Raw genomic sequence first — 13428 nt, 5'->3', positions numbered from 1 at the left:
CGCCGACGCCCACGGCCAGCTGGACCTGGAGCGCGCGCCCGCGCTGGGCGGCAGCTTCACGGGCCTGGAGCCCATGGGGCTCCTATGGGCTCTGGAGCCCGAGAAGCCCTTGCTGCGGCTGGGGAAGCGGGACGTGCAGACGCCCTTCGCCGTGGAGCTGGAGGTGCTCCATGGCCACGACCCGCAGGCCGGAGGGCTCCTGGGCCGGGCGGTGCACGAGCGCGACTTCCTGGCGCCGGGGGTGCGGCGCGAGCCCGTGCGCTCGGGCCGGGTGCGCGCCACGCTCTTCTTGCCTCCCGGTAAGCCTTCTGCTTCCCAGTTTGTCTTGTCTGTGAGAGAGAAAGGCAGTAAGTAGGTAGCTCCCGACATTCCGAAGGTCTGTGGGGCCTGAAAATTTCGAGTAGACAAGAATGGAACGTAAGGCTGGCTGGGGAGGTGGCTCTGCTGCTCCAAGACAGAGGTCAGAACGAAGACATCGCAAGGAAAGGGTAAAGACAGTTGTAATTAAAAAAAAAAAGTATAAGGAGTTTCCAGTTTTTAAAGTTTTCTTTCTAAAGTTTCTCAGTTTTACAACTTTGCTTCTAACTCCCAGAGTATATTAAGATTTAAGAAAATTACCATGAAGGAAGAAGGCCTCTTGCTATCCACTGGAAATCTTTTGAATTATTGGTAAATTTTACCATTACATAAAAAGCAACAGGCCAATGAAAATGTTAAAAGATGCTTGTCCTGATTAGGATCAGGGAAATGCAAAGTAAAACTAAACAGTACACTCAACACCCTCAAAATTTAGAAGTCTAACATTACCAGTTTTTGACCAGTATGTGGAGGAAAAGGAACTCCCATACACTGCTAAAAGGAACACAGAATCCGCCTGCCAATTCAGGGGACGCGGGTTCAAGTTCTGGTCCGGGAAGATCCCACATGCCGCAGAGCAACTAACCCAGTACACCACAACTACTGAGCCTGCGCTCTAGAGCCCGTGAGCCACAACTACTGAAGCCCGCGCTCCACGAGAAGCCACCACATTGAGAAGCCCATGCACTGCAAAGAGTAGCCCCTGCTCACCGCAACTAGAGAAAGCCTGCCAGCAGCAACAAAGACCCAACGCAGCCAAAAATAAATAAAATAAATAATTGTTTTTAAAAAAGGAACACAATTATTCATCTACTCTGGAAAAAATTGCTTTTACTTAGAAAGTTGACTGTCATTCTACTCCTGGTGCACCAATAGGTATTTATGTTTGTAAGAGCAAAAACAACTGGGAACAGCCTAAATGTCCATCAGCAATAAAACTGATGAATAAATTGAGGTATATTTATAGCACAAAAGTAATTGAAATATAGTCACAAGAATCAAGGGACTTCCCTGATGGTCCAGTGGTTAAGAATCCACCTTCCAATGCAGGGGACACGGGTTCGATCCCTGGTGAGGGAACTAAGATCCCACATGCCGCAGGGCAACTAAGCCCGCGTGCCACAGCAACTAAGACCCCATGCAGCCCTAAATAAATAAATAAATATTTTTTAAAAACCAAGAATCAAAATGGGTGAACCTCAAAAACAGTGTTGATGGAAACATCAAGTCTCCAAAGAACACATTCAGTATCATTACATTCAGATAAAATTCAAAAAAATAGGCAAAATAAACAAAATGCCATTTAAGGAATACTTACAAGTAGTAAGACTGTGAAGAAAATCAAGAGATTGATAAAATTCAGAATAGTGGAAAGTGAGGGAAGGGGAACAGGTACCGACAGGGCTTTGATGGTTAGTACTGAATTATTAAAGTTCTACGTATAAAGTATTTGCCTTAAAAATAGTCCTTAAAATTTGCACATTAAATACAAACTTTTAATGTAAATAGTGAAAATGTGACATAACTAGACTTATACACAGTAGGTAGCTTTTTTTTTTTTTTTTGTGGTACGCAGGCCTCTCACTGTTGTGGCCTCTCCCATTGCGGAGCACAGGCTCCGGACGCACAGGCTCAGCGGCCATGGCTCACGGGCCCAGCCGCTCCGCGACATGTGGGATCCTCCCGGACCGGGGCACTAACCCGTGTCCCCTGCATCAGCAAGCGGACTCTCAACCACTGCACCACCAGGGAAGCCCGTAGGTAGCTTTTTGAGTCTAGCATAATGTATTTGAGATTCATTCCTGTTGCTCCATATATTGGTAGTTCCTTCTTCTTGTGTCTTAGAAGTTTCCCATTAGATGGATGTGGCACAGTTTGTTTATTCTTTTGCCAGTTGGAGGACATTTGGGTTTCAAGTCTTTGGAGGTTAAGAATAAAGTCACTGGAAACGCTTGCATCCAAGTTTTTGTGTGAACACAAGTTTTCATTTTTCTTGGGTAAATACCAGGGAGTGAGATTGCTGGGTCATAACCTAAGTGTATGTTTAACTTTATAAGAGATTGTAAGCTGTCTTCCAAAGTGATTTTATCATTTTGCACCCCCACTGTTGCCCTTAAAAATAAAAGTTAGTTATTTGACTAACAAAAATGGGTTAATTTGGGAATAGCAGAGAATTGCAAATTGGAACAAGCAAGCTAAGGCTAAAACCATAGGAAAGTGCAGCAAAGCAAGGAGAAGAACGCTATTTTATAGAGAAAAAGGAGGAAGCTGGGAGGGGTTGTTTTGAACAAAAGTCCATCAGAGAAAAGAGAGTTTGGGATAATGGTGATTTTTCATTGTTGAGTTGTTGGGGTAGTCAGTTTCTTGGAGGGGAGGCCATTTACATCTTCTGCTGTTGGGGCCTGTAGTTGATGATTCTTTCCTGTTGATGATCTTTCTGTTGTGATCTGTAATTGACAATTCTTCCTATAATTGACATGGAGTGGTACTGCAGGAAAGCTCCCCAATTCTGTCCTCCTTACTCCATTGTAGTGAGGTTTCCCTTTATTAGTTTTCACATTTCTCCCTTGTAATCACGATCTTTCTCCAAAACCATTGATGATCAAGAGTCAGTGGAGTGGCTTTTTGTCCTTCTGTGTCAGGAAGGACCTTTCCTGGGTGTCATGTCCCTTGTTAGAGGGAAACTGCACAGAGTGGAAACCTATTGAGGTCACATTTGAGTAACAAGGAGGGGTAGGAGGGAGAACTTTCAGGAACTTTCCGTCTATAGTCCCTATTTCTCAAGACCCTAAGAACTAGAGATCATCTCTTTTGGTATATATCATTTTTACAGAGGTTTGACAGGAAACAAGTATAGAATCAAAAGTAACATGACAATTCCGAATTGTATGATGATTCTAAACCAGGATCCTAGGCCTGAAGATAGCCAACTGAACAAATATTTATTGGCACTTACTCTGATTTCGGGGAGAAAAGTTCTCCCTACTGAGGCGAACCCAGAGCCATGGATGCCTCCTGGAAGTCCCCGTTTAAAGCAGCCAGGAGAGCAAAATAGACGAGCGTATACAACAAGGGCCTAGTCAATCTAAAACAGTTAACCAAGTGCATTCAGGAAGGTACAGTGCAGGTATAAACATGAGGCAACAGCTAATGAACTCTTCGTGAAGACAGGAAAACTTCAAAGACATTTTAAAACAGTGTCTTACCTTAAAAGAACTGTTTGTAACCAAATGTGTTATTACTGGCATAGCATGTGAGGTTGCAAGTTCAGTTACCCTGAATTTGGATAAGAATCCAGAGTCAGTTAACAGTCCAGATGAAGAGACTAATGTGAATCCTGAACTTTCTAACAGTACTGGCCCTGACATCTTAGCAAAGCTGTCTGGTCAGATGTCGTGCGCTTCGATTCTGGGAAATCTTTACTTTCAGGTCATCCTATGATGTGAGGTCCAGGCACGGTTTGGTGCTTTTTTTTTAGATGTGTCATGTAAATGAAGAGTCTGTTCCCTGGAGTTTGTCAGCACAAGAGTTGGTTAGCACTACTTGTAAGGGGCCTTCCCAGTGGGGTTAAAAAAGTCTTTCTGGAGGTGTCTTTTTCAAGCGGAAATCTCCAGAATACAAGGTATGATGCTTAAGGTTTTCATCTCCTGGGATTGCTCTGTGACAAGATTGCTCTACCAAAGCTTGATTATTTTTAATGGAAGCAACTAGGTCTTTACAGTATGAAATATACCTCCTCTTATCAGCTGTGAATCAAAAGAGGCAGGGGCCAGGTGCATTGGATGTCTTGTGACTATCTCAAAGGGTGAGAGTTTATGAGTTCCAAAGGGGGTGGATCTGAGATTTAGAAGGACCAACGGCAATGCTTTTGGCCAAGGTATTTGGAGGGTTTGTACGAATTTTGCCAATTTAGTCTTTTTAAAATTTTTTATTTATTTATTTATTGGCTGCGTCGGATCTTAGTTGTGGCCCTTGGGATCTTTGTTGCGGCATGCAGACTTCTTAGTTGCAGCATGTGGACTGTTAATTGTGGCATGCATTCGGGATCTAGTTCCCTGACCAGGGATTGAATCCCCCTGCATTGGGAACGCGGAGTCTTACCCACTGGGCCACCAGGGAAGTCCTGCCAATTGAGTCTTTGTTGTTGTTTTTTTGGCTGCACTGGGTGTTCATTGCAGGCTCTAGAGCACAGGCTCAGTAGTTGTGGTGCACGGGCTTAGTTTTAGTTGCTCTGTGGCATGTGGGATCTTCCCGGACCAGGGCTTGAACCCATGTCCCCTGCATTGGCAGGTAGATTCTTAACCACTGCGCCACCAGGGAAGTCCCTTTAAATTATTATTTTATTTTATTTTTTTTGCGGTACGTGGGCCTCTCACCGCTGCGGCCCCTCCCGCTGTGGAGCACAGGCTCCGGACATGCAGGCCCAGCAACCACGGCCCACGGGCCCAGCCACTTCGCGGCATGTGGGATCTTCCCGGACCGGGGCACGAACCCGTGTCCCCTGCATCGGCAGGCAGACCCCCAACCACTGCGCCACCAAGGAAGCCCTAAATTATTTTTAACCACAAAAATAGTACATGCTCTTTGTAAAAATTTGTGGGGCTTTGAGGCCCCAGGTATAGCGGGGAATGTAGGTTTAGCCTATGCCACAGTCTGGATCTTTGAAGACCAGAGCCGTTCAACATTTCTGATTGTCAACAGAAAACTCTGACATCACCAAATAGGTAAAAATGGCTTTTGACGCCACTGCAAAGAGTTTCAGGTATAGTTTAGTTTTGTGTTTTGTTTCTTCCCAAGGACCTGCACCCTTTCCTGGGATTGTGGACATTTCTGGAACTGGACGTGGCCTTCCGGAATATCGAGCTAGTCTGCTGGCTGGGAAGGGTTTTGCTGTGATGGCTCTGGCTTATTATAACTATGAAGACCTCCCCAAGAGCATAGAGAACCTCCACCTGGAGTACTTTGAAGAAGCTATGAACTACCTGCTTAATCACCCTCAGGTTGGAACTTCCTCTAATTTTTATGTTCTGCGTTATTAGTTCTCCTTCTCTTAAATGCTCTTGGTTTTCACAGAACTTGACAAATTCATGACAGCCCTTTCCTGCCCCCAACACACACTGCCTTTCATAGTCGCTTTTCCCAGACAGTTTCCATGCAATTAGATGTTGCCGTAATAGATTTCCTGCTAGTAAAGATGTCCTAATTGGAATTATGGAATTTTAAATTCCAGTATTTTATACTATTTCATTACAAGCCCAAACACATTGAGAACCCTGGGTTTGACACAGGAAGTAGAGGAAAAGCGGAAGGAGATCAGTGTCTCTAGTTTAAATGTTTGTGTTTAATAAACCTCTCCTCCATGTGCCCCTCTGAGAGCAGAGGATTCAGTTTTAAAGAAGAACCTGGTGACAAAGAACCTAGGTAGTACAGAGCATTTGGAGGGCTCAGGATATCAGAGGATTAGAAGATAGACCTTGCTTATTTTATAATTCAATCAGAGCTCAAAGGAGATGGAAGTGCTGGAGCTCTTAGAAAATGTGATGGGGTGTAGTGGAACCAGCACAATATGTTTGATAGAGAAAAGTTAAATTTGAGGTTTGATTTTGCCACTTAACTAGCTTCATGACGTTGGGGCCTCTGTTTCTTCCTCTCAAAAGTTGGGATGACAGTAATATCCTATTCCGAGTATCTTTATGAGAAATAAGTGGCTGAAAACAGTTAAGGGTGCTCTTGTAGAAACCATAACAAAGACAACAACAAAAAAAGTGCTGTTGAGAGGTCAATAAAAAGGCATTTGTAACAGAAGAGTTTGGTAATTGACAAGAAGAGTCCTTATGGAATAGGGCAAACCCAAATTACCCTGGAGGGGATTGAGTAGAAAGTGAAGAAAGAAAATAACCACAAAGTTTCCTACAAGTTTTGCTGTGAAAGGGAGTAGAAAACTGGGGCAGAGTGGATTTAAGCTCAAAGGATTGTTATTAAAATGTAAGAGGTACTAGAGCTTGGGGTACACTGATGGGGATGAACCAGTAGAGAGGAAAGTTATGAAGGAGAGAGAGAAGGAGGAAGTAATTGCAGGAGCAGAGTCCCTAAGGATGAGAATAGATGGGATCCCAAGCACAAGCAGAGGGTGGCCTTGAATTAGAGATACTTTGGAAACAGGAGGGAAGAAGGAGAGCTTGATTCATGTAGAACTAAGTTGACTTGGAAGGGAAAATTGAGGACAAGTTCCTACCTGATAGCTTCTATTTTTAGTGAAGGGGAATAGGGGTTAAAGGGGCTTACAGAAGAAGGAGACAAGGTGGAATGGCCTTTTGGAGAAGTGGAAAGCAAACATCAGGGAAGCAGAATTGAGGGGCAGTATGGATGCTTATTTGAAATCTGTGGTCATGACATGAAAGTAAGATCTGTTACACGGGCTCAGTAGTTGTGGCTCACGGGCTCTAGAGCACAGGTTCAGTAGTTGTGGCGCACGGGCTTAGCTGCTCCGCGGCATGTGGGATCTTCCTGGACCAGGGCTCGAACCCGTGCCCCTCGCATTGGCAGGTGGATTCTTAACCACTGCACCACCAGGGAAGCCCAACAAACATGTATTTTTTTCTCCAGCAGTGTTCATTTGCACAAATGCAGGCCTGGAGGAAGTGAATAACAGGTGCTAACTGAGGTGAGCACTTTTCTAGGCGAGTAGGACCAAAGGGAGAGAGGTATTAAGGGAGTTAGGAGTGTTTGCAGGGGAGCGATAATAACAATGAAGCTTGAAATCTAAGCCGGATGAGGTGAGAAGTGAGAAAATGAGAGGTACTGATAGGGAAAAAATGGTAGTCAGGGTCTCAAAGAGGTGGGAGTGGGCAGTATGAGAATTGCCAAACTGGAGGTAAATAAGTTGGTGATTAGAGAGTAGAATGCTTGAAGCTGATGTTTTGGAGATGATGTACTTATTGATGACTTGACTTAGGTTATGACAATGGGAGTGTGTGTCTGAGGTCGGGAGAGAAAAAGATAATGGGAGGTTTGGAGGTCAAGGAACTGAGAGGCCAAAGTATTTAGTTGTCATCCACATGGTTGAAGACACCAGGAATGGTGACGGAGAAATTGTGGAAAGCAAGGTAGAGAGGAAGGATAAGTCAGTATCCCAAGGCTGCAAACCCTGATAAGTGGGAGAGCCCAGATCCACGCTCAGTTCTAACCGACTCTCAAGTCCAGGCGCTACTCGCCACACTGCACTGTTCATGGACTCATTCTCCTTTTCCCTTTGGCCTTTTCTCAGGTAAAGGGCCCAGGGGTAGGGCTGCTTGGGATTTCCAAAGGAGGCGAACTCTGCCTCTCCATGGCCTCGTTCCTGAAGGGCATCACCGCGGCTGTCATAATCAATGGCTCTGTGGCCAGTGTCGGCGGAACCTTACACTACAAGGGTGAGACACTGCCGCCTGTGGGTGTCAGCCGAAGTCGATTCAAGGTGACCAAAGATGGCCTAACAGACATTTTGGATGTCCTGAACAGCCCTTTGGAAGGACCTGATCAGAAGAGCTTCATTCCTGTGGAAAGGGCTGAGTGTGCCTTCCTGTTCCTTGTGGGTCAGGATGACCACAACTGGAAGAGTGAATTCTATGCTAATGAGGCCTCTAAACGCTTGCAGGCCCATAGTAAGGCGAAGCCCCATATCATCTGTTACCCAGGGGCGGGACACTACATTGAGCCTCCTTACTTCCCCCTGTGCCGGGCTTCCCTGCACACCTTGGTGGGCAGTCCTGTCATCTGGGGAGGGGAGCCCAGGGCTCACGCCAGGGCCCAGGTGGATGCTTGGCAGCAGCTCCAGACTTTCTTCCACAAACACTTGGGTGGGGAAAAGGCGACAATCCCAGGAATGCTGTAATCATTTACCCCGGGGACAGCTGCCACAATTAGTGTATATGTGTAGTTTTTTTCTTTTTAATAATTACCTCAGTGTTAAAGTGGATGTACCAAGACATTTTCAAGATATTTATAAATTACATACTTTTTCAGTTGTTTGGGAGGAGAGTGATGCTACAGAAAACACAACAGATGGAGAAAGCATGCCCTTTAGTGTCTAACAACACACAACTGACAAGGCTTTAGCTCTGAAAGGAAAAGAGTAACACCTGGTACACAATTGGTGCTTAGTTATTATTTGAATAATTTATTATGGATTTTGTTTAATAATTAATTTATAAATAAATGATTACCTACTGTGGAAGAAAAGCATATAAAATATCAAAAATATTATCAGATCTGAGTTTCTAATTTAAGAATGGAAGTGAACATCTTAGCTGTAAATTACTATACTAGTTATAGAACTACTTAGATGAAAAAAAATTACTAAAAATTTTCAAAGCAAGTATGGTTTTAGTTCTTTGATATCTTCTCCTTGAATGAGTAAGCATTCTCCTCATGCAAGTGTATTTTAAGTTATTTTTGTACCTTCACATATGGACCTTTGTGAACTAGTTATTTTGAAAGCTGGTAAAACATTTAGATGAATTTCATAAGTGACTTTAATAATGGTTAGCGTGCAAATAAATTATTCAGTTTTGTAACACTTGATATAAATAGTTCCATATTAAACTTACTGAACTTTTCTAAAGCTTAATGTGTTTAAAATAAAAAACACCTTAATTTGTGATATGGTATTCCAGTTCCTCAACTTTCTTTTTCAGTAAAGCAATTCCTGACAGGTGTTTTTTCTCAAAATTCAAAAACAGTACAGAACTTTTTGTTTTGCCAGCTGTTTTTTTCTTCTATACCACTGTGAGGCAGGTGTCATCTTCATTTTACAGATGAGGAAACTGAGACTCAGTACCTGCATGGTACCTCTAGAGCTGGGGCCCCGGCTCCCCACATCAAGTTTCTTCTCTCTTGAGCCCATCCATGCCCTGTGCAGGGCAGCAGCCCCAGGCACAGGCAAAGGAAGTGGCTTGTCTTTCTCCTGCCTAAGTTCTCAGGCGAGTTCCTGGACTTGAAGTGCGAGGGGAGGGGTATTTCAGGGCACTGATGTTGAAAGAGTAGATCTGGAACCGTGTTTAAACCCTTGACATAGTAGTATGTTTTTGCGGGAGCTGACAGGCAACTCAAAATGCCTACACTCCTTCCCTTGATTGTTACCAATGTGTATGTGATTTGCCCTCCTCTTCCTCTTTCCTCTCTTTGTATCTCTCTGCTACTTTCTGTAAACAGCGTCTTCCGTGACACTTGAAGGAATCGCGCCATCTATCAAGCTGGAGTGTCAGTCTTCTCTAGATGCTGATCATGAGTGATAAAAGGCAGAAGCAGCAGAAATTTGGGGGCCAATTAATGATGAAGTTAAATTGTAGACCATGTATTTCAAAAGACACAAAGATGATTTCCTCTTTAAATTCTCTTGAGTAGGAGGATCTAAGAAAAGGGGAAATAGAGACACCATAGGCACGTGTTCTGGAGGGGAGAGTGAAACTACATACTATGATGTGAAGATCAGAAAAGAATTCAGAGTGATAGTGGCTTTTGATATGGGTCTTAACTGATAGGATCTCTTTTTCTGGAATCTAGAGTAATAAAAATTCATAAAAAACTTGGAAAATAGAGAAAATTATTCACTAGAAAAGGAGTTGCATATAATCCATTCGCTAGAAACTAGCACACTTAACATTTAGAATATTTCCATTTTCCTCTAGGCTTGTCATTGTGTGTATTGAGTTTTTACTCAATTAAGTGTACATCCGTTTTACCTTAGTATTGTATGATGTTTTTCTTACCATGTTATTATATTCTTCAAATACATGACTTTTTAAAAACAGTGATATGTATTCCATTGATTGGTGCTACAACCCTTCATTTAATCAATCCCCTATTGTTAGCCCTTGACTCTGTTGATAGTTTTTCTTTATAAAGTCCGTTCCTATGGTGAAGGGACATATACATGTATAAGTCTTTGTGTATCACTGATTATTTCTTTTTTTTTTTTTTTTTTGCTGTACGCGGGCCTCTCAGTGTTGTGGCCTCTCCCATTGCGGAGCACAGGCTCCGGACATGCAGGCTCAGTGGCCATGGCTCACGGGCCCAGCTGCTCCGCGGCACGTGGGATCTTCCCGGACCGGGGCACGAACCTGTGTCCCCTGCATCGGCAGGCGGACTCTCAACCACTGCGCCACCAGGGAAGCCCTGATTATTTCTTTAAGAGAGATTCTTTGAAAGGAAATTACTGGGTCAAACTTCTGAACAGTATTAGGATCCTTTACTATGCATACCGGAAACAATCAAGTACACCATCAAAGACACTGTATGAGACAGCCATGTTGTCAATACTGGTGTAATGTGTGTGTATAGGTGTGCGTGTGTCTAATTTTTATAATTTTATAAACTTTATAGGTTGAAAAGAGAATCTCATATTGTTGTGCTTTGTTGTTAGTGAGGTTGAATATTTCCCTCTCTTATTGGGAAAATATTTATATTCCTTTTAATCTACATTTCCCATTCCTTTAGAATGTTCACCTGTTTCTTCATGACCTAGAGCAGCATTTCATTATGTATTTCAGAAGTAGATAATTCTAATATATGTTGGCAACATTATATTACCGTGTTATTTGCCATTTAAACTATGTGTATGTGTGTGAATATATGTGTGTCAGGTTTTGCAAGATGGACCTGATGACAGAAGGTGGAAATGATAAGAAATATGTGTACTGGTCTCTGCCTGTACCTTTCTCCCAACTTCCAGCACAGAGCTCCTAAACCCTTGTAAATTCCTAACTGATAAAAGCACTAGTAGCATCTTTTGTTCTACGGAGGCAACTCTGGGTGGGCTCCTGGATGGCTCCTGGATGGGGACTGGTAACCAGAAAGACCAATCCATGATTAGAAGCTTGGAATTTTCAGCCGTCTTGCCCCATTCTCCAGAGGAGAGCAGGGCCAGAAACTGAGTTAATAATTGATCATGCCTATGTGAGGAAGCCGCCAGAAAATCCCAATAGTATGGGGTTTGGAGAACTTCCAGGTTGGCAAACACTACCACACAGGCAGGGTGATGCACCCCAACTCCACAGGGACAGAAGTTCCTGTAGTCGGGACCCTCTCAGACCTCGCCCCACACATCTCTTTATCTGGCTGTTCCTTTATATCCTTTGTGATTTCCTTTAATAAGGTAGTTGATGTAAGGGTTTCCCTGAGTTCTGCGAGCTGCTCTAGCAAATTAGTTGAACCTGAGGAGGAGGGGGTTGTGGAAACCTCGGATTTCTTGCCAAATCACACACAAGTTGTGGGTACCCTGGGGACCTATTACTTGCAGTTGGCAGCTGAGGAGGGGTGAGAGCAGTTTTGTGGGACTGAGCCTTTAACCTCAGGGAACTGACACCATCTCCAGGTAGATAGTGTTAGGACTGAATTAAATTGTAGGACATCCAGGTGGTTGTCTCAGAGATCTGCCTGGTGTGGAGATAAAACCCTCCACACATGTGGTAACCAGCAGTGTCAGAAGTGCAGTGTTCTGTGTGAGTAGTAAAGGAGACACACAGAAAAGAAAGACACAGGAGGAGAACTGTAGGTTTTTCCTTATATACAGAAGACATTTTAGGAAGTCAAAATAACAGGCTCAGTGGTGGAAAACTCAAGTGTGTTCAAGTATAGTTGTCCATGTTAGAGTATAGGGTACACATAAAATAGCAGTGTGTAAACACTACAAAAGGAGGAGAATGCTGTGTGATAGACAGTCTTAAACGTGTTTAATTGTACAGGCAAAGGGAGACCTTAAAGATTGGTAAGAAAGAGGGTGATATAGTTGCCATTGTACTTTAGAAAAAGAATATGGTGTGAAGTACCCACATGGACACTATTGCAATAGTGAAGGATTCTACTGCAATGCCTTATGGGAAGAGTGGACCCTTTCTCTCTTACACACTTTATAGGATCTCAAAATTTCTTGATACTTTCTAGTTAAACCTAGAAGCTGTAGGGAGGGAGGAGGACTGTTCCTTTTCCTAAAAGAGGTTTCATTCTGAACAATACTTGGACACCAATTCTGCATGGACATCAGTTTGGATCTGGAGAAGCCCCAGGGGTAGGAACTAATCAAACCTCATTTTAGGAGAGGACAGTGCTCTTCAGGCTTCTTCATCCAGCCACTGACTGGACCACATCTAGCTAATCAGACCCCCTTGACATCATCTGTTACCTCAACAGTATCCCTTTGTTTGTGCTCTATTTCAATACCTGTTACTCTTTGAATATCAACAAAATTTCTACTAGGAATGCATGTGGTTTTACCTTATCTCACCTGTGTAGGGGAGGAAAATTTTTTACCTATACTCTTTTGGAGTTTCTGAGTAGGCTTGAGAATAAAATTGACATAAGACAGATTAATAAGAGAAAAGAATACTAAGGTTTTTTTTTTTACATGAACATCAAGGTCTCAACAAGGAAATGAAGACCCGAAGAAGTGGAAAAACCGAAGTATTTATACAGTAGTTTGAAGAGAGTGCAAACTGTGGAAAAGTGAAAAATACGGGGAAAGTAAAGGAAGAGAAATTATCGTGACAGTCATGTGCAGAATTCTCTCAGCCTTGACTCCTATTTCTAGTGATAAGACTGAACTTTCCTCCCGTATAGGGAGGCACCGCTCACAAGGGAGTCTCCTCTTCTGCTTTCAAGGAAAAAACGGGGGATAAGTGCCCTTCTTGCGCCTGCTGTTTTTCAAGTGACTTTAGCTCTAGTCAGTATGCCAAAGTGACATATTTTGGGGTGGCATCTGCTGAACCCTTCACCTGAATTGTTTCCACAGTGTCTCTCATCCCCACTTGACTTTGAGAACTGAAGATAAACTGAGGGAGAATTTTCATCTTGCTGTGAAATACTGTGTGCTTAATTTCTTCATGTTTCCTAACATGTTTTTTTCTAATGGCAAATTCTGAGTTCAAATCTAAAACACAAGAATCTTCTAGAAGTTAACCTCTAAATTCCTTAATTGGTCCCACTAATAGTCATAATTATTATTATTATTTATTTATTATTTAAATAATATATTATTTATATATTATTATTTATTATTAGTCCCATATTATTATTTATTATTTAAATAATATATTT

The 13428-nt window shown here is 42.9% G+C and overlaps 1 protein-coding gene across 1 annotated transcript in view; it reads left to right on the top strand.

Annotated features, from left to right (window-relative positions):
• LOC112394892 (acyl-coenzyme A thioesterase 1-like) overlaps nucleotides 1-10255 on the top strand; it is a 10571-nt gene extending 316 nt beyond the window's left edge. The window contains exons 1-3 of the mRNA XM_024737860.1: nucleotides 1-299; nucleotides 5155-5357; nucleotides 7625-10255. The exon at nucleotides 1-299 is cut by the window's left edge and continues 316 nt beyond it. Coding sequence (XP_024593628.1) covers nucleotides 1-299; nucleotides 5155-5357; nucleotides 7625-8230 — 1108 coding nt within the window. The 3' untranslated portion in view covers nucleotides 8231-10255. The remainder of the gene's footprint in view (nucleotides 300-5154; nucleotides 5358-7624) is intronic.
• Nucleotides 10256-13428: the final 3173 nt, after the last annotated feature.

The sequence above is a fragment of the Neophocaena asiaeorientalis genome, unplaced genomic scaffold (genome assembly GCF_003031525.2).
Source record: "Neophocaena asiaeorientalis asiaeorientalis breed wild unplaced genomic scaffold, Neophocaena_asiaeorientalis_V1.1 scaffold49, whole genome shotgun sequence".
NCBI classification, from domain to species: Eukaryota; Metazoa; Chordata; class Mammalia; order Artiodactyla; family Phocoenidae; genus Neophocaena; species Neophocaena asiaeorientalis.
Note: the sequence above shows the minus strand (reverse complement) of the source record. Positions and strands in the feature narration are given on the sequence as shown.